The sequence below is a fragment of the Protomyctophum bolini genome, assembly GCF_963924005.1.
Source record: "Protomyctophum bolini genome assembly, chromosome: 10".
Lineage (NCBI taxonomy): Eukaryota > Metazoa > Chordata > Actinopteri > Myctophiformes > Myctophidae > Protomyctophum > Protomyctophum bolini.
Genome location: NC_137871.1, coordinates 42533779 through 42559606, shown reverse-complemented (window position 1 = coordinate 42559606; position 25828 = coordinate 42533779). Strand labels below are relative to the sequence as shown.

At 43.5% G+C, this 25828-nt stretch overlaps 1 protein-coding gene across 2 annotated transcripts; it reads right to left on the bottom strand.

The window, feature by feature from the left end:
- Positions 1-1674: 1674 nt before the first annotated feature.
- LOC308323083 (uncharacterized protein) lies at positions 1675-19995 on the bottom strand. 2 transcript variants are annotated; one of them, XM_080774684.1, is made up of 6 exons: positions 19599-19995; positions 17838-18097; positions 14048-14080; positions 5960-6032; positions 4590-4706; positions 1675-2961 (listed from the first exon to the last, which is right to left on the bottom strand). In XM_080774684.1, the coding sequence occupies exons 1-6, from the start codon at positions 19906-19908 to the stop codon at positions 2012-2014; spliced, it is 1743 nt and encodes a 580-aa protein (XP_080630810.1). In that variant the 5' UTR covers positions 19909-19995; the 3' UTR covers positions 1675-2011. The 2 variants fall into 2 exon arrangements, with proteins under 2 accessions (XP_080630810.1, XP_080630811.1); XM_080774685.1 differs by lacking the exon at positions 14048-14080.
- Between the last annotated feature and the right edge of the window lie 5833 nt (positions 19996-25828).

Sequence of the window (25828 nt, the reverse complement as noted above, 5' to 3'; positions counted from 1 at the left end):
GGAGCGGAGCAGAATCAGCGAGGATGATCCCCTGATCCCATCATTATTTTTGAAAAGGTTTAATGTACACAGTGGGTCCCTGTTTCACTGTGTGTGTGTGTGTGTGTGTGTGTGTGTGTGTGTGTGTGTGTACGTGCGCTTCTGCCTATTTTCACACACACTCAGGCTTTTCATGTAGCAAGTACTTCAACGAGTTGATCAACTTCTCAGCGGAGATCATGTTGGTCTGGAAGGACACAGCACTGCTCAAAGGGTGAAAGACCATCTAGCTATGACAGCTTGACAATCACACTTGACAATCACAAGCCAGCTTGTGATTGACAGTGTGATTGACTTTACGTGAGGTCGATTCAAACAAACAAACAATATTCGCTCCGATATTCGTACCAACAAATACACGCTGTGTGCAGATACCTTAGCAGTCCTGTGTTTTATTTTTTAATTTGTATTTATTTTTGTTGTGTTTATGTTGTGAAGTACAGATGTTATGAACACATGCACCTTAACACAGGGACGTGCAGAGAGGCAGGGGATGAAATCCCGTAAGTGAAAATAGTGAAAATACCAGTTCTACAAGCTCACAACGCTAGAGCTTGTAGATCAGCACTTGTAGGGCACAACCCAGCACTCTTTAGCCAGTGGAGATGCGGTGTACGACATGGATTTCTAAACACATTTGTTCAACACAAAATACTGTGTTCAAGTTCAGGAGACTTCGGAAAAAAGCAATTCTCCTGAATGCTGCTTCCGGTATGGCATGGAAAGGAGCGGCATTTGCATTTCTCTCACCATAGTAAATGCTGCGTTCTAAAACGTTTAGTCTCAATACTTGATTATGATTGGCTGGTTACAGTCACGTGAAATTTCCCCGATAACCCACACCTTTAATCCCTTCATATCGTTCCCAGCCGATTCCGCATCTATAGCTGTACTGGGGAAGGGGAGCGCTTGATTTCCTTACAATGGCTGTGGGGTAGAAGGCCCTCCGCTGCGCGTCGGATCTGCCTACGCCCCCAGCCATTGTAAAATACCCGATAACCTGAGACCTCTCGTGGCTTATTGCTTAATTTGTGGTCTGGAAAGGGCAGTTGTTTTACAGACGGGTAAAAGGGCAGGGGCTGCCCTAACAGGGCAACCAGACTTTTGTAATTGGAACACTTTATTATTATTAAACTTATTCCACTGGATTAGTCTTTAGTTTGACGCACTACCCCTCCCACAGTTTTGACTGTACGCACTTGAGCCATATGTCAAATTGACCGGAAAAATCGAGTGCTTGTACTTTGCTAAGAGAAATGTTGTATAGTTTAATTGATATGAATTTATTAGTGAATTAAATTATCCCATTGACTTCAATGGAAAAATGCGAAAAATCACATTCAAGTATTTTTTCCTCGGAGACTGTAATCACTATAGTTACAAAACTTGGAGGAAAAATTCATGATTATAACTAAAATTATTTAACCTATAATTTTATCGGTCGGCCTCATGGTGGCGCTATAACTTTACGTTTTGGCTTATAACTCTTGAGCCGTAGGTCGTAAAATCAAAATATTATAATATATAATAATAATATAATAATATCTCTGGACGCATCCAATTAAAACACGAACTGCAGAATTTTGATAGTGCGTATCGTTCGGCCGTAATCGTCGTCCGAAGTTAGTAGGAGGGGCCTATATCACAAATAAATGCCATAAATCATGAACGGAATGTCCAATCCATCCCAAATTTGAATCACATGTCCGGGGTGGTTCAATCAACCAAGTTCTAGATTCCATCCATAGGGGGCGCCGCAAATGCGAGAAATGTAACAGTTTGTCGCAAAAACATGAATTTTGGGGGTTAAATCCCCTCCGAATTACTTACACATGATCTAAGGTGTGACTTGAAATTGTAATAGGCTGGCAATATTAGTGGGAGGGGTATATGTAAGCCACTGCGGCAACCACACTCTGCAATTTTTTTAAATTGCGACCTTTCTAGTTCTATCTGTCCTTGGATGTGTGCATCAGCCTTCTCCTAAAAGTTCAGCCCCAGTATGAATGATCATGTGCCTCTTCAGATAAGACTGTTTGCTGAATCTTTTTTTACAAACGGCACAGGGCAAGGACTTTTCACCCGTGTGAATCATCATGTGCTTTTTTAGATCACTCCATTGACAACAGCCTTGGTTACAAACCGTGCAATGGAAGGTGTATTCCCCCGTGTGGATCATCATGTGTAGCTTCAGATTGAGTTTTTTAGGGAATCTTTTCTCACACACGGTACACTGGAAGGGCTTTTCCCCTGTATGAGTCCTCATGTGTGCTTTAAGAGCACCACTTACACAAAACCCTCTGCCACAAACCGTACAACTAAAGGGCTTTTCCCCTGTGTGAGCCCTCGTGTGTCTTTCTAGAAACCCCTTTGTGAAAAAACCTTTTCCACAAACCTCACAAGTAAAGGCAAAGGGCTTTACACCTGTATGAGTCATCATGTGTGTTGTCAGCCTATTCCTAGCTATACAGCCTTTCCCACAAATTGTACAAGTAAAGGGCTTTTCTCCTGTATGAGTCATCATGTGTGTTTTTAGTCCACTCCTATCTACACAGCCTTTGCCACAAAATGTACACGTTAAGGGGTATTGCCCTGTATGAATGAGTGCGTGCTTCCTCAGATTTCCCTTTGCAGCAAACACTTTGTTGCAAACTGTACAACTAAAGTTTTTCTTTTCTTCAGCATCTTCACTCTTGTCTGCGAGTGATGTCACCATTGGCCCATCTGGTCCCTGGGATAGCGTTCCCTGTGCCTCGTCATTCTGTGGAGGCTTCGGTTCCTCCTTGACCGTCAGACCGGGGCTTTTCTTCTGCTGTTCCTCTTTATTCTGTGGACACTCTGGTTCCTCCTGGACCAGATTGGGGCTTTTCTCCTGCTGTTCAGGTGTAGCCTCCTCTTTACACACGGGATGGTGCAGCGCATCTAGGCCAAAGATGACGTGAGAGAAAAACATTAAATGCTTGAACATTAACCGAACTAGACGGGTGCCCGGCTGTAGAGAACAGAGTCGGTGACGCTGGAAGTTGGAGATCCATACCCCACCCAGCTATGCCATACCCGTTGTGCCCGTGTCAGAGTACCCGTTCCACTCATCTGTCCTGTAAAAGGATTTCTGTATCTGTCTCTCTGTGTCCCTTTTCTTCTCTAATATTTGCTAATATTCTAACCGCGAGGTCGCGCTGATTTATTTTATTGAGCTCCCAACAACAACCTCAATCTGAGCTTCAATTCAGAGAAAAACGCTGCTAAAGGTCGCGCTGATAGATAACTAGCGACGGGGGATCAACTATATGGTAAATATCAGCGATACATTTCTGAATCAATAGTAATAAAACCAAATCTCGTCTCCTGGGTCCTTGGCATAGCTGGGTTTAATAATACCTAAACAAGAGGAATCTCGTACTTGGCATCAAAAGTGTTTCCCATGCAGAGTTTCAATATCGGCTACAATCGTAATTTACCAATACACTTTTTCTTACATTTTTGTCCCACAATCTTTTCATCCAGTGTCACTGAGCAGCTGAGACGAATAATACTGGGAAATAATACAAGTTTGATATAATACAAGAGAATGACAGCTTGGAAAGGCGACAGTAGCTTTTATTTTCGTATAAGAGGCAAACTAATATTGTTTATGCCGTTTTCTTTGATGGAATAATTGATTGAACACACGTACGCCGTAATATGATTTGAAATGGGTGTGTGGTATTATACCGTACTTGTATTATTATTTATTATTTCCAACCTAACCTAACCTTGCGCGTCTCGGAGGTCAGTCTGGTCAGAGCCAGCAAGACGGGCAGTGTCGTTACCATGTCTATGCTCGGATGTAAAATAGAATCATGCTGTGGAAGGAACATGTTATTCTAACCAGTTGGCTGGCCAGGGGGAGGCAGTATAGAGAAGGAACATGTTATTCTAACCAGTTGGCTGGCCAGGGGGAGGCAGTATAGAGAAGGAACATGTTATTCTAACCAGTTGGCTGGCCAGGGGGAGGCAGTATAGAGAAGGAACATGTTATTCTAACCAGTTGGCTGGACAGGGGGAGGCAGTATAGCGAAGGAACATGTTATTCTAACCAGTTGGCTGGCCAGGGGGAGGCAGTATAGAGAAGGAACATGTTATTCTAACCAGTTGGCTGGCCAGGGGGAGGCAGTATAGAGAAGGAACATGTTATTCTAACCAGTTGGCTGGCCAGGGGGAGGCAGTATAGAGACCAGGATTACTGCATTTTTGGGAGAACATGAAAACTCCACACAGAAAGGCCCTTGCCAACCCCACCTAAGTGACACGGAGGAGAGAACACACTCCCAGTGGGAATCGAACCCAGGACCTTCTAGCTGTGAGGAAATCAGTCATGGCGACTAAGAACTTTAGTAAATTTAATATTATATAATAGAACAATGTTAAACAAGAGTTAATTGTGAGTGATTATCTTTCGAAACATAGCTAGATACGTTAAATATAATGTGATGTGTATGTGTGTATTACTGAAAGGCTGATAAGATGATGAACTGAAAAGAAAAAGGGAAAGAAATGTTGAAACTCACTGGGATCCTGGTGGTCTTCAATTTCAACTATTTCAAATAGTTCCTGGTTAATAGAAATGGTCCTGGCAGGCACTGCAGTACTCATCTTCACCTGCAGGCTGGACTCCACAGACTGGTCTGGAAAGAAGGAATAGAATAAAGATGAATTAATTAAATAAGCCTCTGTCTTCTTTCACAGATGGTGCTAGTGGAGTTATGTGGCGGGGCAGGGCTACAAGATGGAAGATGGAGTTATGTGGCGGGGCAGGGCTACAAGATGGAAGATGGAGTTATGTGGCGGGGCAGGGCTACAAGATGGAAGATGGAGTTATGTGGCGGGGCAGGGCTACAAGATGGAAGATGCACAGATGGAGACGTCTGAAACAATGTCAGGACCTTCGCAGCTGAACGCAACACTCTCAAACAACTCTAGGCACAACACAGTAGAACAATATTGCTAGGAACTAGAGATGCACGATATTGAAATTATGACCGATCTCCGGTTATTTGCAGGGTCATATCGGCCGATTCAGATACTGATCACATGATTACACTCATTGAACTCATTAAAAAAAATTGAATTTTGTTTTGCTGGTGGAAGTAGATGGTAAGCTCCCCTAACCCACTAACAGCTGATGCTCTTAAAGTCGAGACAGAGACAGGCAGACTGGCTGCTCAGCGAGTACTAAGCCACTACTTTACATTCTAAAACGGGTAGTCCCAATACTTCATTCTGATTGGCTGGTTACGGTCACGTGACCGGTGTAAATTTCACCGATAACCCACTCCTTCAATCACTTTGTATCATCCTGCAGCCTTGTAGCTGAACTGGGGAAGGGGAGCGCTTGTAAAAACATCAAGCGCTATTCTCCCGTCACATAGCCTACTTGCCAAGCACAACAAGGAAGTTATGTGGCTCGCTCTGGTAGCGCAAAGCGTAGCTACTTTTGTGAATTCAATAGTTTTATTAGGTTAATATTGCTATATGTTTGTAACCGTTTTAGAAAAGCACTAAGCCACTCGAGGCCCCAGCTTACCGGGTATTTTACACTGGCTGGGAGGGTAGAAGACCCTCGGCTGCGCCTCAGGTCTGCCTACGCTCCCAGCCAGTGTAAAATACCCGGTAATAACCTGAGACCTCTCGTGGCTTATTGCTTAACTCTAACTGTACTATTTAGAGTCCATTTAGAGTACAAAGCCACCGATTTGATACCGATATGGCATGCTTATGGCCGATTTCGATATGCTACCGATTCTATCGTGCGCCTCTGCTAGGAACGATGCCTGTGTGCAGACATAACACTAACAGCTAAAGCTAAAGCAAGCAGAACGTGTGGGATTCGCAAGGAAGTGGATAAATACATCAAGTGAAAGACAAAAACAGAACGTACCAGGACTGTGCGACTTGCTGTCTGGTTTCAACGCGCTGGCTTGCAGGTGTTCAACAGAGGCTGCGTCCTGGGTCTATAACACACAATGTGAAATCAAAATATCACAATTATTGTTATTATGATTTGCTACAACACAGAGCCTTATCCTAAACGCCAGTGTGATGACGACACCGGAGCTACGTTAAAATATTAGAAAAATCAGACGCGTCTGAAGTGAGTGGTACTGTACTGTACTGTACTGTACTGTACTGTACTGTACTGTACTGTACTGTACTGTACTGTACTGTACAAGCCCTCCTCCCTGGCCTGTGTGTGTCTGTGTTAGGCTGTGCAACAGTGACACTTGGTGGTGAACAAACGCTATTTTCGTGCTCGGACACAGGGACACACACACACATAGCCGTCTATAGGAGTGGTTGCACCACTCAAAAATAGCAAATATGCAAGCTCAAAGCACGTGACTTCGTGTCAGGCTGCAAGCTTATATTATAGATCTGCCATTTTTGAAAAATCTTTGAATATGCTATTATAGCGTATACAAAATCGTACGTGAATATTTGTAACTTAAATATTTGCTTCTGGGCTGTTCCCTGGAACGACATGTCTTCAGATGGGGGTCCAAATACAGATACATTTGGGGGTCCTTGACGTGAAAACAATTGAGTTCCACCGATATAGAAACTGATTTTAGAAGACATTTGTATGCTCGATGCTCCAGCCACCAAACGGCCTGGCCAATCAGCGGCAGGTAGAGCCGGGATCAAGGCAAGGCATACACAGTCCTGCCTTGATCCCGCCTCTAGCTGCCACTGATTGGCCAGGCCGCTTGGTGGGCGGAGCGTCGAGTCTGCCTGAGAGTTCCCAGGTGGGAGCAGGAGGGGGGGGACCCTGTGTACTCTCTGCTGCCCCATCTGGCGGAGTCAGGTTAGGCCGCTTCAGGACTTCCCTATATTCACACCTCAAAACAACTTGTTCATGCTACCAACACTGGCCCGTACTGCTGTTTACCTCTGACCCCTGTCCAAGTCACTGTACTGTACTGTAATTTGCTTGTCTAGAGAGAGTTGGGGGGGTGGGGGAGTGGGTGGGATAGAGGAAGAGCAAGCTAACTGTATCTGTACATGTCTGTGTATTGTCTATTGTGCACTGTCTATTTGTGTAACTGCACTGTTCATACTGGGTTCATACTGTACTGTATGTAATGTTTTTCTGTGTATGGGATCCCTCTAAAATGAGATGCTGCATCTCAAGGGGCTATCCTCCTTTCAATACAATTCTGAGCAAATTCTTAGCAAACAGTCAAAAATGATCATGAAACCCCAATGTAGTGTCATGCATTGCTTTTTCTTAGTTTCCCAGGCTATTTACCAAAAGAAGCCAAACATTTGCTGACATCACCCTATTTATACTTTTATTTTACCGACGGCACGGGTGAGCGGCCGAACGAACGTGGAACCCAAAAGACTCTGGGCCCCAAATGACTCTGGGCCCCAAATGACTCTGGGCCCCAAAAGACTCTGGGCCCCAAAAGACTCTGGGCCCCAAAATACTCTGGGCCCCGTCACGGCAGTGAAGAAGACAAAAGACTCTGGGCCCCGTCACGGCAGTGAAGAAGACAAATGACTCTGGGCCCCGTCACGGCAGTGAAGAAGACAAAAGACTCTGGGCCCCGTCACGGCAGTGAAGAAGACAAAAGACTTTTGGCCCCGTCACAGTAGTGAAGAAGACAAGAAGTGGTGGAAAGGACACCAACGGCATAAAGCAGGAGAGGAGTGGCGATATATAATCGCATATATACGTGTCGCATTTCGCCGGTGAAATATTTCACATGTTCGGGTCGCTCGTTTGCGTCGCATCGCTAATTCGCCGATGTGTAAAATGATCTTTAGACTAAGACTAAATCAGAATTTGCTGTCAAAATGTCACAAACGCAGGTTTCATGCACGGCGAATGTAAACAGATCAACGTAACTCCCTTGATGTGTACTTCTGCCATGTTTCAGTCTCACCCAGAGTGGCTGAAGTCTGAACCAGCTGCAGTCAGTGTTGTTTTTGGCAGCAAATTTTGATTTTAGTTTTAGTCATAGTCTCTCGAATAGTTTTCACTTCGTTTTAGTCACATTTTAGTCACCCGGAATGTTTTAGTCAACTAAATATCATAAGATCTTAAAATGTGTATTGGGGCCTTGATGCCGTCGTAATGCTGAAAATAGCCGATCTACAAGCTGAACTTGTAGATCGGCTATTTTCAGCATGCATCCAAGTGTAAAATAACTTATACTGGATCTCTTGTCCACTAGTCCCTTCCTAACATTTTAGTCTAGTTTTTATTTGTTGACTAAATTGTCAATATATTTAGTCTAAGTTTTAAGTCATCATAGCTTAGTTTTTATTTAGTTGTCGTCAGTGGAAAAACATTTTTCGTCTTAGTTTAGTCGACGAAATCAACACTGGCTGCAGTTAAACAGCCTGGGAGTACAGATAGCTGGGAGGGAATTTGTCCAAAATAATCAAGATCAAGTTTTTTACTTTTGGCATGGTGTTAGGTAAGGGTTTCAGAGGGGAAAAAACATCGTAGACGACTTGGGCTCGCCCCCTTGGTCCGTTTGCAATGAATCCAATATTAAAGAGTGTCACGATATTTTTCCACCCTAAAACATGATCATTATAATTATAAGGAGGAATAACTTTTTCCAAAAAGTGTACATTTGTTAAAATCCTGCTTTTATGTGGACATGCCCACCAGTTCATTAGGTATGCCTGGTTTGCCTGGTGGGTGGTGATCCACCTGAACTGAAGCCGCACCCACAGCTGTAGTTGTATGATAAAGGGGGAGGGGCTGATAGTGTGATGTTACTATATTACTGTTTATTGCATTGGCCCATTTGACTGTCAAGGGTTCAGCCTCCAGGAAGAAACCCCAAATACAAAGTTAATACAAGTACTGTCACCTTATAGACACATGAAAAACTGGAAAAATACAAAACTTGTGGCACTCCATCTTTAAGATAGGTCAGGTTATGGTTGAAACCCCAAATAATAAGAGATTTTTGTCAATGGCTTCTGTTACTATTGGGTATGCTTGAAAAAAAAGGTTGCACAGCTCGTAGTCACGAAAAACACTTTATTTGTTTATTTGTTTCTGCACAAAATGCGTTCAGGGTATTATTATTATTATTTACAATTTAACATGGCAATACATCGCCTACATAAAAAATGTTATCATGAAACATGCGTATAAGCTAAGAACGTAACAGTCGAATATCTATATAATGAAACTGCATATATATATATATATATACTTGCTACGTCTACATAAAATGCTATTCTAGTGCTGTCTACATAGATTGCTATAAGTCAATTATAACTTATTATAATTATAATGAGAAGTTATCCAGCTGGATAGCGCACGTCGGCGACTGGGCGGAGCGTCTTGGCGGCGCTCGACCATACACACCTGGTGTGTGTCTTCTTCTCTGCCAGGAGTCTGGTTTATCGGTCCTTCTTCCACGTCGTCAGCGTACAACACCAGGTTCTGTACGCTCTGGCTGTCTCTTGGCCCCCAGCCTGTCCGTCTGAGAACATAGCTGGAGGTACAGTACGCTTGCTTCTTAGCCTCCGCGGCCTGTCGCCTCACTTCCCTGCTCTTCCAGGAGGGCCTCTTGGGCACCTCCTTGGTCAGTGTGGCCAGAGTCTGCATGGCCAGGATGAGCTCGTCCTTCAGCTCTTCGATGTGGCCGTCCTTCGCGTCCATCTCGTGGCGCCGAAGCCCCTCGGCCTCTTCGGCCCACCTCCGCAGGTCGCTCCTCTCCCTCTCCGCCCGGTCCCTCTCCTCCAGCGCCAGGGCGAGGTCGTGCCTGGCGTTCCGCAGCTGCTCTTCCCTGCTCTCCAGAGAGTCGGAGAGCCGCTGCATCTCGCACACTGAACACAGGCAGCGCTGAGTCCGACACGCTGCTTCCACGGCTTGTGGGGCGTCGGCCCGGTCCGGTTCCTGCTGCTTCTTCTCGTCACCCAGTTGTACACGGAGCTCGGTCTCGGTGGCAGAGACCACCAGCTGTTTACTCAACACATTCTCCATTCCTCTCGCCTGGCGTGTTAATTCAATCAATACTGGATTTGTTGAGGGAAGGCTGCTGCTTTTATACTGTTCAGCATAGTTACATATTGGGTAACTATGACGACCCAGTGTCAACAAACTGGCCTCTTGCATCATCTGGAGTGAGCTCTGACATCACATAAAGAGTTCCCAATGCAGAGATGCCCAAATATGGAGTGTGTTGTCCAATGTGTCGTCATGGCATCAGGCCCAAACAAATCAGACAGCTCCATATATGGGCACAAATGGGGCATGCCTATATATGGGCATAATTATACTGATGACATTTAATGCCCATCCATATATGGTCATTGAAGGGACAAGGACATGTATTTTCCTCTTAATGTTTGCTTTAAGCAGTGACAACATGTGACAGCCACAGTGGGCACCCCTCACTTCACACGTGATTGTGTGATTCACGTGTGATTTTGTTGTTATTTTTTTTTCTTTTGCACCACTGCGGCGCTTCTTGGTGGCGCTCAACCATATCCAAGTCAGCCATGCCCAAATATGGAGTGCATGATGCCAGACAAGCAGTACGTGGTAACCATAACAACCAGGACTCATTCGCCATGTTTACATTAGGTAACTATGGCGACCCACTGTAAACAAACGCATTTAGTGTGACCTCCACCACCTGTGTCTCTGCATTGGGAAGTCTTTATGTGACTCCAGATGATGAAGAGGCCAGTTTGTTGACACTGGGTCGTCATAGTTACCCAATATGTTCTGTCATGGTTGTCATGGTTACCCCTGCTGCTGGTCTGACATCATGCACTCCATATTTAGGCATGGCTGATTTGGAACTCCATATTTGGTCATGGCTGACTCACGGTGATGTCAGCCAGTACACACAGCTGAACAGTATAAAAGCAGCAGCCTTCCCTCAACAAATTCAGTATTGATTGAATTAACACGCCAGGCGAGAGGAATGGAGAATGTGTTGAGTAAACAGCTGGTGGTCTCTGCCACCGAGACCGAGCTCCGTGTACAACCGGGTGACGAGAAGAAGCAGCAGGAACCGGACCGAGCCGACGCCCCACAAGCCGTGGAAGCAGCGTGTCGGACTCAGCGCTGCCTGTGTTCAGTGTGCGAGATGCAGCGGCTCTCCGACTCTCTGGAGAGCAGGGAAGAGCAGCTGCGGGACGCCAGGCGCCACCTCGCCCTGGCGGTGGAGGAGAGGGACCGGGCGGAGAGGGAGAGGAGCGACCTGGGGAGGTGGGCCGAAGAGGCCGAGGGGCTTCGGCGCCACGAGATGGACGCGAAGGACGGCCACATCGAAGAGCTGAAGGACGAGCTCATCCTGGCCATGCAGACTCTGGCCACACTGACCAAGGAGGTGCCCAAGAGGCCCTTCTGGAAGAGCAGGGAAGTGAGGCGACAGGCCGCGGAGGCTAAGAAGCAAGCGTACCTCCAGCTATGTTCTCAGACGGACAGGCTGGGGGCCAAGCGGCTCCTCTCCCCGGCCTCCACGCCCTCAGAAGCCACGATGAACGGCGGACGGGAGAGGGCGGTGCAACTTGAAGACCCGCCCCTCATCCTCGACACGGCCGTGGACAGCCAGAGCGTACAGAACCTGGTGTTGTACGCTGACGACGTGGAAGAAGGACCGATAAACCAGACTCCTGGCAGAGAAGAAGACACACACCAGGTGTGTATGGTCGAGCGCTGCCAAGACGCTCCGCCCAGTCGCCGACGTACGATATCCAGCTGGATGACTTCTTATAGGAAGTTATAATTGACTTATAGCGATTCTATGTGGACAGCACTAGAATAGCATAGCACTTTATGCATAGTTTCATTATATAGACTGTTAATGTTTCATGATAACTACTTTTTATGTATGCGATGTATTGCCATGGTTTTTGTTCTTGCTTAATGTAAATTGCTCTGGATTAAGAGCGTGCCGATATTGTAAATAATAATAATACCCCGAAGAAGGCATTTTGTGCAGAAACAAATAAAAGTGTTTTGCGTGACTACAAGCTGTGTAATCTCATGTTTTATTTTTCAAGTATACCCAATAGTAACAGAAGCCATTGAAAAACAATCTCTATATTTGAGGTTTCAACCATATACTATTACTGACCTATCTTAATATTGGACTCATTTGCAAACGGACCACTAGGGGGCGAACCTAAGTCATCTGCGATGGGTTTTTTTTCTCTCACAAACCATAAGGTTTCTCTAAAACGGCACAATCTTTAAACTAGTAACCATAACAACCAGGACTCATTCAAACACATTAGGTAACTATGGCGACCCACTGTAAACAAACGCATTTAGTGTGACCTCCACCACCTGTGTCCAACTTTTGCCCATAGATGGAGATTGCTGATGTCACCAGTACATGCCCATATCTGGAGATTGCTGATGTCATCAGTACATGCCCATATATGGTGATTGCTGATGTCATCAGTACGTGCCCATATATGGAGATTGCTGATGTCATCAGTACATGCCCATATATGGGCATGCCCCTTTTGTGCCCATATATGTATTATCCTGTTTTACAAATGCAAATGATGGCAGTCGGAAGAGGACAGATATACGTCTTATAATTCAGTGGTTCCCAAAGTGGGGTCCGCGGAACCCCAGGGGTCCGTGACGCATAGCAAGAGGGTCCACGGGAAAAAAACTTAAAAAAGAATAAAACTTTCAAAGAAAAACTTTAAAAAAACAAATAATATAAAAAAAACTTTACGAAAAACACGAACGAACACATTTGTATATATTTTGTTTTTCTAATGAATAACTGACTGTATTGTATGTGTGCTGCTCGCCCCTTTCCTTTATTTCCCATTTTTTCCCCCTGTGTTTTTGTTTTCCGTGTCTGTTTTATTGTATTGTGCTTTTAATTTATACCTTTCTAGTTTGTCTCACTTTATCTGTATACATTAACCCATTCTGACCGGGCACCCATTTTGGTGTTGGCATCATGTTATGCTTTAGCTATTGAAAAATAGCAGATCTACAAGCTCATATCGCGCCACCGAGTGGCGCGATACGAGCTTGTAGGTCTGCTATTTTTGAAAAATCAAAGAACGACTGACATTTTTAGAAGCTGATCTCAGGTCAGAATGGGTTCATCAGACCAGTGTGTTGTCCAGTGGAAACCTCGTATGAATCTGATCTCAGGTCAGAATGGGTTAAAAAATAAAAACGCCCAGAAAGAAACATTCAAAAGAGCTATGTACTAGCCCAGGGGTAGGCAACCTTTGGCACTGGTGCCAACCTTGGCACAAAGAACGGTGATCACTGGCACACTGGCATTAAAATAATAAAATAAATGAATTCACTCATATTTGTATGTAAATTACGTCCTGCACAAAGTGCACATCATTCTACATTCATTAAAACTCTGAACTCTGACTGGGGAGGGAGATAGAAGGGCTATGCTCTGAGTCTAATGATCATTATAACAATGTGAAAGAATATTTAACAAGGTAAAAGGTTATATTCGTGGACAATCAAAAACAAAAATGTTGGAATTGTGGTGTGGTGTCATTAAAGGCGCAGACCCCTGTACTAGCCTACTCTTCAAAAGGTGTTTCGTTTACGTGCGAATGATTTAAAAAGTGGCAGGCAGGCAGAGACTCTGGGCCACTATACTGCTGCTAGTGCTGCACGATTCTTGCTCAAATGTGAATCTTGATTTTAGCTCACGATTCTCAAACTATTCTCATTTCCTCCCCATGAAATTATGTATTGTCTAATTTGTCTTTAGTCTGTTGTTGCTGATAACATTACTACATTCAAAATGGGGCACCTGGAGCCAACTACTGTGGCTTTAAACAGACAAAAGCGCTTGACTTAAACCTCTCATAAAGTCTCTCTCTTGTAGCAAAAACACGAGTAACTAAAATGAACTGGATGGCCAACTAGTGCTGCAAGATTCTTGCTCAAATTTAGAAATGAGATAGAATAGGTGTCTGAATCTTTATCTCTGTATTTTCAATTAATTGTACAAAATCTTTTAGACAGGCTACTCACCTCAGTGGTAATTAGCCTGGAAACCAGATGAATCTGCCAGTGAGAAAAAAAAGAAAAAAAGAGAGAAAAAATTGTCCTCATGGAATAAACCAAAATTTAATCTCAAGACTGAAAATGCAATGATGATGTTTTAGGCCGACCAGCTGAAGAAATCACACATTTGAGGCAACAATGTTGCCATTATGACATTTCTGAGACCATTCATGTTTCTGGAAGATTCTGGAAGAAAAACTTATTCTAAACGTATTCTATACGTTTGATCACTTCAAATACTCTTTCATCTTAAAATAAGTAGGCTAACGACCGAAAATAGCCAATCTACAAGCTCACAACACGTCACGCTGCGATATGTTGTGAGCTTGTAGATCTGCTATTGTCGGTGCGCAGCAGCATGCTTTCACAGAAGACTTCTATGGAATGGTTCTATGGAATGGTTCTATGGAATGGTTCTATGCTTCTATGGAATGGTTCTATGGAATGGTTCTATGCTTCTATGGAAGGCTTCTATGGAATGGTTCTATGGAATGGTTCTATGCTTCTATGGAATGGTTCTATGGAATGGTTCTATGCTTCTATGGAATGGTTCTATGCTTCTATGGAATGGTTCTATGCTTCTATGGAATGGTTCTATGCTTCTATGGAATGGTTCTATGCTTCTATGGAATGGTTCTATGCTTCTATGGAATGGTTCTATGCTTCTATGGAATGGTTCTATGCTTCTATGGAATGGTTCTATGCTTCTATGGAATGGTTCTATGCTTCTATGGAATGGTTCTATGCTTCTATGGAAGGCTTCTATGGAATGGTTCTATGCTTCTATGGAATGGTTCTATGCTTCTATGGAATGGTTCTATGCTTCTATGGAATGGTTCTATGCTTCTATGGAAGGCTTCTATGGAATGGTTCTATGCTTCTATGGAAGGCTTCTATGGAATGGTTCTATGCTTCTATGGAATGGTTCTATGCTTCTATGGAAGGCTTCTATGGAATGGTTCTATGCTTCTATGGAATGGTTCTATGCTTCTATGGAAGGCTTCTATGGAATGGTTCTATGCTTCTATGGAATGGTTCTATGCTTCTATGGAAGGCTTCTATGGAATGGTTCTATGCTTCTATGGAATGGTTCTATGCTTCTATGGAAGGCTTCTATGCTTCTATGGAAGGCTTCTATGGAATGGTTCTATGGAAGGCTTCTATGGAATGGTTCTATGCTTCTATGGAAGGCTTCTATGGAATGGTTCTATGGAATGGTTCTATGGAATGGTTCTATGCTTCTATGGAAGGCTTCTATGGAATGGTTCTATGCTTCTATGGAAGGCTTCTATGGAATGGTTCTATGCGTCTATGGAATGGTTCTATGCTTCTATGGAAGGCTTCTATGGAATGGTTCTATGGAAGGCTTCTATGGAATGGTTCTATGCTTCTATGGAAGGCTTCTATGGAATGGTTCTATGGAATGGTTCTATGCTTCTATGGAAGGCTTCTATGGAATGGTTCTATGCTTCTATGGAAGGCTTCTATGGAATGGTTCTATGGAAGGCTTCTATGGAATGGTTCTATGCTTCTATGGAATGGTTCTATGGAATGGTTCTATGCTTCTATGGAATGGTTCTATGGAATGGTTCTATGCTTCTATGGAAGGCTTCTATGGAATGGTTCTATGCTTCTATGGAATGGTTCTATGGAATGGTTCTATGCTTCTATGGAATGGTTCTATGGAATGGTTCTATGCTTCTATGGAATGGTTCTATGGAATGGTTCTATGCTTCTATGGAATGGTTCTATGGAATGGTTCTATGCTTCTATGGAAGGCTTCTATGGAATGGTTCTATGGAATGGTTCTATGCTTCTATGGAATGGTTCTATGGAATGGTTCTATGGAATGGTTCTATGCTTCTATGGAATGGTTCTATGGAATGGTTCTATGGAATGGTTCTATGGAAGGCTTCTATGGAATGGTTCTATGGAAGGCTTCTATGGAATGGTTCTATGGAATGGTTCTATGGAATGGTTCTATGGAATGGTTCTATGCTTCTATGGAAGGCTTCTATGGAATGGTTCTATGCTTCTATGGAACGGTTCTATGGAATGGTTCTATGCTTCTATGGAATGGTTCTATGCTTCTATGGAATGGTTCTATGCTTCTATGGAATGGTTCTATGCTTCTATGGAATCCAAATGAGTGAAATCAGTCGTGGCGACAGAGAACTTTAATCCATGAGTCCTTGGGTGATATTATTTGCTATAAAGAGACAGCCAGTAACATTCTCTGACAGTAGGCCAAAACAAAGACAATCATCTTACCACAGCAGGGTTTCTCAGAGTGGGTGCCGTGACGCAAGTCCAGCGGTGCCTCAGAATACTTACCACTTCAACACCCATATAGGACTGAGGCCCATTCTACAAATGTCTTCTAAACAGTTTTCTGAAAAATCTATGTTTCTATATCAGTGGTACTCAAACTTTTTCATGTCAAGGACCCCCAGAATTATCTGTATTTGGCCGCGGACCCCCATCTGGAAATATGTACTCCCAGGAACCCCCAGAAGCAAAGTTAAATTAATAAATTTCTCTCGGAAGAATATATATTCAAAGATTTGTGCCACATTTTCACGACTTAACTTATTCACGAAAAAATAGCAGATCTACAAGCTCATAGCGCATAACATAATGCTTAACCCATTCTGACCTGAGATCAGATTCATACGAGGTTTTCACAGGACACACACTGGTCTGATGAACCCATTCTGACCTGAGATCAGATTCTAAAAATGTCAGTCGTTCTTCGATTTTTCAAAAATAGCAGACCTACAAGCTCGTAGCGCGCCACTCGGTGGCGCGCTATGAGCTTGTAGATCTGCTATTTTTCAATAGCTAAAGCATAACATGATGCTAACACCAAAACGGGTTCCCGGTCAGAATGGGTTAAAACACCAAAAGGGGTTCCCGTCCTTCTGAATGGGTTAAATTTCTGCCTTCGTTAAAATCCACCGTATAGGCATGTTATGAGTTACTTTCTGTCAATACATTCCGTGCAGGTGTTGGAGTTTGGAGGCGCTCGTTGGAAATCACTCAACGGCCCTGCGTACGACCTGTTTCGAAATGTCACATAATGCAGGAGGCAGCAGGACATTGGCGTTATTGAAAATGAGCGCTTCCAATCTCGGACACTGAAAAAAGAATCACCCGGAATTTATTGACATGAAGTAAGATTCATGACATATTTTTTTATGAAACAAAAATTTGGCAGATACAAAGAGGATAATCCAAGCTCTCCGTACAGCTACGATGTAGCTGTGTAGATCAGACTTTTCTGTTTGGGTGTATGGGCTGTCAAGATAGCAAAAATCACACCCGTGTGAAGTGAGTGGTGCAACTCCGTGTGGGGGTCCCTGGAACACGCACAAAGGGCCGGCGCCGCGTCCGAAATGGTTGGGAAATTACAAGAGTTACCGTGTGGGGGTCCCTCTACTCTACTGTATTGTACTACTGTACTGTCACCGTACTGTACTGGCACACCCGAAATCAAAAAGTATTTAAATATTAATATTTAAATTCTGAATGCACCTTTTAGCCTACAAGAATAATCACTAGTTTATACAGCATCCGAGTACATTATTCTCCAATTCTAATTCTGTCACGTTTATGACGTATCGGAGTTTCATGGTTTCACGTTTATGACGTATCGGAGTTTCATGGTTTCACGTTTATGACGTATCGGAGTTTCATGGTTTCACGTTTATGACGTATAGGAGTTTCATCGTTAACGCCACGTCTGAAACAATCCTACCTCCGTAATACTTGGCCGTGCGGAGGTTGCCGATGTGGTACGAGCAGGACTCGGCGGCTTCGGACAAATCTTCGTCAAAGTCCTCTGCGTTTTCTTGGGCGCCACTCGGGCCCGTTTATCTGGAGCTTCAGATGATGATGATGATTCACGGCTAGACGGTGGTTGTTGTTCTGGACATTCAGATGGTGATGATCCGTGGCTAGATGGCGGTGACGCCGAGGCAGCCGACTCTGCTGGATTCGAACCAGTGTCGCCAGATTCTAAGAGAGAGAAATATATAAGCAACAGGGGTCTATGAAAACAAGCCTGATAGAAGCGGCTATACATTACAGGCCACACCATGAGCACTTTAACCCATTTTGAACTGAGATCAGATTCTAAAATTGTCTTCTACATCATGACAGTTTTCTGATTTTCGATTTAAAAAAAATAGCAGACCTACAAGCTCGTAGCGCATGAGCTTGTAGATCTGCTATTTTTCAATAGCTAAAGCATAACATAATGCTAACACCAAAAGGGGTTCCCGCCCAGAATGGGTTAAATCCAATCTGGGAACCCATCGGGCAAAAAAAGAAAAAATAGCACCCTCTGCTGTTTGTTTTCTTTGAATTTGCCTCTGGGGGCGGGACCCAGTAGAAGGTGTATAACATCAGGAAGTTGGCCCGTTTGGCCCGGCCTCAGCACTCCACTTCCTGTGGTGTGCCTGTGATTTCATTCCCACTATCAACAGTGTATGCACATGCTGAATGGCCCTGCTGACAGATTCAGTAGCGCAGCACAGAATGAAACTCATTGCAACTCCATGAGTTGCATTGGTGTGGTTTACCTTAAAAAAAAACGTTTTGTCCCAACCTGACCTTTGGTGTGGTTTGAGCTTTAGACATGAAGATAGGTTGAAAATTGGTGAAGTGGTCCTTTTATTTTAACAACACACATATTGTATGGGGGTCCCTGCCGGCATCAAATATTTTCAGAAGGGGGTCTGCAGACATGTTGGTAGAACCAATGGTTTAACTTTTAAACATTTAGCCTGATGGAGGGGACAGGAACTGGTTGGAATAACATGTTCCTTCCACGCGGCACGCGCTACGTCCAACCAGGGAAACTCCCCCCTGTCAGGTGTAAAGGAGCAACTTGGACACTCAGGCATGAAGGAAGCATGAGTTCAAGTCCGTTGCTCTCCCCTTGTCCCCCATATATGGGGACTAGGTTGGTGGAGGGTGAAAAATACATTAAAAAAATAACTTTTAAACATTTAGGAAACAAGCCCTTAAGCAACTTTAGAAACAAGCCCCTACCAATATTTACAAGCAACTGTACAGGAAAAACTGCTACTTGCAGAAGCTATTTTCTTTGGTGGCAGGCAGCTATGGCGATTGATAGATAGATAGATAGATTGATTACTTTATTCAGTTTGTAGAATGGGTAGAAAGTACAGGTCAATACAAAAACTGCTGCGAGGATATATCCAGGAAAAGCACTAAGATTTGTTTACATCGGGGTCCTCCATTTTCAATTCATCAGAACATTTAAAGACATACACTTCTATGAAGAAAAATAAATAAAGGGAAAACAGTATGGAAAAGGGGGGGGTCTTTAACTATTTTACACGGGCCAGTTTCATGCTCTTCTTTGAGAGCGGTTTTGAAGGACTCTATAGGGATTCATTCACACATTTCTTAACGGCTGTTGGTAGGGGCGTTCCACTTTTTTACTTTAGTGGCATATGAGCCGATCGGAACGAATACAGAAATGTCGAACCATGGCCAGATGGTGGTGGTGATGCCGAGGCTGCTGGGTTGTTCGCGGCTCTCCTCTCGTCCTCCTCCCACCTCCTGAAGGCCGGCAGAGCGCCCTCGAGCCGCTTTATCAGCGTCTCACATTTCACACAGGACCGAAAGGACCGGTGCACGGACAGGCTCAGAGTCAAGCCCAGCTCCACCAGTCTCTGGAAAATGTTCTTCTCCTTAATGTTGCTCTTCTCGAAGATCAGCTTGGAGTGGTGGATCTTCCCACTGTCGTTCCTGATGCGGTCGTTGCAGAAACGACAGTAATCGTTGACGTTAACCATTTCGCTCTGTCTCTGTTTTTCCTCTATAAAAGTGTTTTTTTGAATTAGTATTTGTCTTTACTCGACGCGACGCAGCCCTGCTTTTGTTTACAACTTCACTTCTCACCGCTTCCGGCGCTTGTGTGTGACGTTCCGCAGCGCTGCAGGCGGTGTTGCCAGATTCTGCGAATGAACAAGCAACTCAGGCCTGTGAAAGCCGGCTGGCCACTAAAGTGCTTTTTCTGGTATCATTTATATCCTCACAGTAGCAGTTTCTGTATTGACCTTTTACAGCCTATCTATGGTATTGACCTGTACTTTCTTTGAACTGTACCCCATTCTCGTATAATTCTTGATGACTATTTTTATGTATATTACCATGATTTGTTCTTGCTTCAATGCTTACTGTAAATTGCTCTGGATTAAGAGCGTCTGCTAAATACCTAAATTGTAATTCTACAAACTGTCAAAGTTCTATCAATCAATGCATGACCCAGCCAGGGATCGAACCCGGCCCTTTCGGTGTCAGGGCGGACACTCACTTGTTTACATTAGGGTCCTCCATTGTCAATTCATCAGAACATTTAAAGACGTACAAATAGGCTATACACTGATTGTAAAAAAACAATCCTGTGGGAAAAGTGAAAATATTTAACACAAATCTTATAGGCTATTGGAGTTCCTGAGTAGGCCTATGTTAATGCAATATAACCTATACAAGCTGTAGCCTATGGTAGAGTATGTTAATATTATATAATAACTTATAGACAATCTGTACGCATATGTTAATACAATATATATAATATAACACGTTGTAGCCTATGGTCTCCCTGCTCATATGGACACTTTGTTACAATCCTGTTTCTGGTTTGACACAAAGTTTGACCGGAGGTTTTAAATGTCAGCAGTTTGCAGGAGAGCAGAGTTCAACCCAGAGAAATGAGAGTGCACTGAGGTTTTCACCAGCTCTCGCATGAACAAACCACAAATGGGAGAGGCGAGAAAAACTCCCTGGGTAGAAGAGGGAAGTTACAAAAGTGCAGCCCGATCAGCCCTTTCGTTTTCTGAGGCTATAGGCTATCAGGGGTCATCGCCATGCATGCTGGCTTATGGTGGGCGTTTATGTAAAAATATATATACATTTTTTTCATACAAAAATTTGAGGACAATAATATTACCAGAAACACATGAAGAGATAGCCCTGAATGACCGTAACAGGCCTGTAACTCTGAGAGTGTTCAAATGGAACCAAATGGACCCATAAGGGTTCAAATGGACCCATAAGGGTCCATTTGAACACTCTCAGAGTTAAGGGGGTCCTTGCGGCTGCAAATACAACATTTGAGAACCACTAGATGCTCGTTAGTATATATTGTCATAGTAAATCAGTGTCATGTATATTCTGAAGAAAACCTGGAGACTACCAGGGCCCAGGAAATGATTCCCCGTTCATTTTCCTCAGACATTTCAAAAAGTATTTATTTAAAGACCTTTTAAGCCTCGTACAAAGCCAACTCGAGTTGTGACAAATCATGACAACAAACACAATTTTTCGGGCCGAACAAATAATTAGAAAGAAGAAGAAAACGGCAGGTTACAACACTTCTTTTCTTGTTTTTCTTCTTTGTAATTATTTGTTTGGTCCGACATATTGTGTTTGTTGTCATGGTTTGTCACGACTCGAGTTGGCTTTGCACGACGCTTAAAAAGTATTTAAATAAATACCGTTTGAAATGTCTATGAGAAAAATGCATTGGGAATTATTTCCTGGGCCTGCATGTCGTCATGAAAGGGGGAGGGACTGCGGCGCTTTATAATGATATACTGAATACTGCTATGTTACTGTAGGCCTATAATGGATAATGATATTTTATACACCTATGTTACTGACTGTATAGCTAAAATATAACGCAGAATCTTTCCCAGATTTAATGGAATCCCAGTGATGCAGATCCTTGTTTCAGATGTCTTTTTTTCTCTCTCTTCTCTTCTTTGCTTTTCTTTGTTTTGACAAATGTTTGCGGCACTATTGTAATTGCGGAAATGCTCGCACAAACATTCAAGATGTACAAGATCAAATATAATTGCAAGCAAGTTTCGTGAATAAGGCCTATATACACAGTCCATTTAAGCGCTTTACAAACATGCGCGTGCGTGCGTGCTGTGCGTGCACACACACACACACACACACACACACACACACACACACACACACACACACGTGTCTGTGGGTTCATTGTGGGTTCTACTTCTTCCTCTTACCACTTCTCTCCACTATCACCATGTTAGTTGAGGTCAATATGTTAGCAGGCTGTGGTCACATGGTCACTCTCTCCAAGTCTCCTTCCTCTCACTGTATCACACTGGAAGGATGATTGTCACTGACGTTAATATAGCAGTTCAGGTAGGATTCAACATTGTAATTCCTTTGGTAGAGAAATATGTTCATTGAAAATCATCCTGGGAACTATTATTCATTTTTTGACCGGCTCTGCATGCATGTAGTCTATTATAGTTTATATTGTAATTAGAGGCATGGCTTATATTCACTGAAATGTAGCCTACACACCACAGAGACGAGAGAGCGGAGAGACTAGTCTTTCCTCAGACGATGTGTATGTAAGAATGAACGCGTGCGGCAGCATTTTCTATTAGCTGCAGGCGAGAGACAGAGAGACTTGATTAATGACTAATGCCGGCATCTAAGTAATCGAGGCAAGTTGTAATAATAGCATGTATCACCCTAGATAAAAAAGGACTTGACTGTAGATAAAAGGCTAAATTGGAAGAAAGGCAGATGATTTTTTTCTGACAGCATTTATTTGCTTTTTTGTGATTTACATCCTCCCAAAACAAAACCCCCAGACCAGAGTGCATGGTACTGGAGTTTACAAAGTACGAACATATTCTTACTGACTGGATCATTTCTCATTTCTTTATCATAACTGACAAACTTTAAACATAATTTCTATGTCATTGTTATAGCTTTTATATTTCAGTGTGACCTAACAGGAGGAGAATGACATATAGGACAAAAATAATGATAATATTATTTTAAAGGGAAAATAAAAATAGAGTAAAAGATCAAATACAATGTTAAATCAGTGTACTGTAACTGTTTTACTGTTGTATCCTCATTAGATCATCAATGCTGAACAGTGTTGTCACCAACGTAAAAGTACCTGACAGTTAACTTGACCCTGAAGATCGACAGCCAAGATGCTACAGACAGGAAGCTGCCAGTGTTTCTCCTTGGTTCTGTTGTTCACGCTTCATCTTAGTCCCACACTGGCTTACTTCCTGAAAGGCTGCACTATTCTTTACTCTGACAATGTCACTGCTGGTGTTTCAGTGGAATGTAAAAACCGCCACCTCCTTAGCATACCACATGACATTCCCAGAGAGGTTATATCATTGACACTAGAAGAGAATGACATTCAAGAGATAAACAGGACCGATTTTGACAATCTGCTGAATCTCACAGATTTGTTGCTGGGTTATAATTCAATAACTCGTGTAGATGACGGTGCTTTTGTCCGTTTGGGGCAACTCAAAGAGCTCCATATGAACTCCAACAAACTAACAACACTGACCGACAACATGTTTCAGGGACTGGCTAACCTCTTGATACTGAGCTTGGATGGGAACGATATCAGTTCCATCAACCCTGCAGCCTTCCAGTCACTCCCCATCTTACAGCAATTAAGTCTGAAGTCCAACAAGATACATCAAATGACAGATATCATCACCGTCTTACAACTACCACGCTTACAGGCGTTGAACATCTCCATTTGCGAGTTAGAGACGTTTCAGTCAAAAGATCTGCCATTAAACATGTCCTCTGAGCTCAGGATGTTGAGAATCGATTCAAGATCGATCAAAAAGTTCAGCATCACAACAGCTGTGTTTCCACATCTTAAGAAAATTGATCTGTTACATTGTTGTAATGACTCTGGATGGGAGTGGAACATACCAGACAAGTACTTTCTTAGAAATATAACTACAGTGCATCTTTCGGGTCATTACATGTCTTATAACAATATCCGAAATGCTCTAGAGAGCCTTGACTCACCAGAGTGCCTACAGGTGTCTGCTGTGAACGAATGGATACACAGAGGTCTCTTAAATGTTGCCTGTGAAATACCCACGCTGAGGGCACTCACCCTACAGGAAAACCACATTGCCGACATAAGAGAAACACTGTCACGTTGTAGTCAGCTAACCTACCTGGACCTATTAGGTAATGACCTGACTGAACTGTCTACGGATTCAATGAAACACATGACTCAGCTGAGGCTCCTGGACCTCGGCTGTAACCAACTTTCCAAAGTGCCAGACGTTGTTAATTATCTGCCCATGCTTCAGAACCTGAGCCTGCATCACAATAGCATTCATAACTTAAGCTGCTCAGACTTCCTAAACTCAACACGACTCACACACCTTCATCTAGATGCCAACAACATCGTCGAACTCAAACAGTGCGTTTTTCGACACCTCGACGAGTTGAAGGTTCTAACTATGAGTGGCAATCACATATGGATGTTTGGGGATGCATTCCACATTGGTCTACAGAAACTGGAATTATTGGATTTCAGTTGGAATCAAATTTCACACCTCAGGAAGGGAGATTTTACGAATCTGAAATCTCTCAAACACTTGGTCCTTCAATCAGATGGATTGTACGAGTGGGACAACACTGCTTTTGAAGGACTGAATGAACTTGAAACTCTTAGTCTAATTCTTCACTTTGTTGACACCAGAATTATACCATCATTGTATTTACCGTCACTGAAGAACCTGAGGAGCCTTAAAATAGAATGTGACCAGCAATTATTTATTCCTAACATATCATGCACCACATTTAAAAACACACCGAACCTAGAAGCTCTCGATCTCTCCGACAATAAACTGCAGTCGCTGGACTTCCTGGCCCAAGTCAACCTGACTCGACTCTCCTGGCTGGACCTGAGCCAGAACGAGTTGACGGTGATCAATGTCTCTGTGTTCCGTTTCCTCCCTGCAGTCAAACATGTTAACATGGATCACAACCCTTTCACGTGTGATTGCTCCAACTATTACTTTCAGCAGTGGATGCTGAACAACAACCAAACGCAGGTTGTTGATGCGGACAGCTACACGTGTGGCAATCCTCTCATTAAAAAGGGAACCATGTTTCTGGACTTTGACTATCATTCCTGTTGGGTGGACGCTAGCTTCATCTGCTACATGTCCTCCACTTGTGTGATTGTGCTAACTCTGCTCACATCCTTCACCTACCACTTCCTGCGTTTGCATCTTTTCTATGCCTACTACCTCTTCCTGGCCTTCCTTTATGATGCCAAGGAAAGAAAGAAGGGGTCTCCTCAGCGCTACGATGCCTTCATCTCCTACAACGTTCACGATGAGCTCTGGGTTCTCAGAGAAATGCTTCCAGTGCTGGAGGGAGAGCAGGGCTGGAAACTCTGTCTGCACCACCGAGACTTCCTACCAGGTAGGCTACCTAGCTCTTCTTTGTTTCTAGCTTATACTGCATATTTTATCTAACCAGCTCAGATCAGCGGCCTTGTGGTTAGAGCCCTGAAATTGGGAGGCCAGGGTTCGATCCCTGGCCGAGTCATACCAAAGACCAAAGTATATGGGACCCGATATGCTTCCCTGCTTGGCACTCAGCATCAACGGTTAGATTGGGGAGCTAGAAATGATTCTCGAGCGCGGCATGACTGCGGCTCAGCGCTCCAAAAGAGATGGGTCAAATGCAGAGATCAAAACTTGCATACAGCAATGTATGTGACAAATAGGACTTTAACCTTTTTTTTTTAACTTTATCTAAATCTCAGGTACATCAGCTAAATCTCTCTATGACTTATCTATCTATACATCCATCCAAATAGTATTCGTTGTGTATGTGTCCGTGGCCTCGTCTGTGGCAAATTAGACCCAA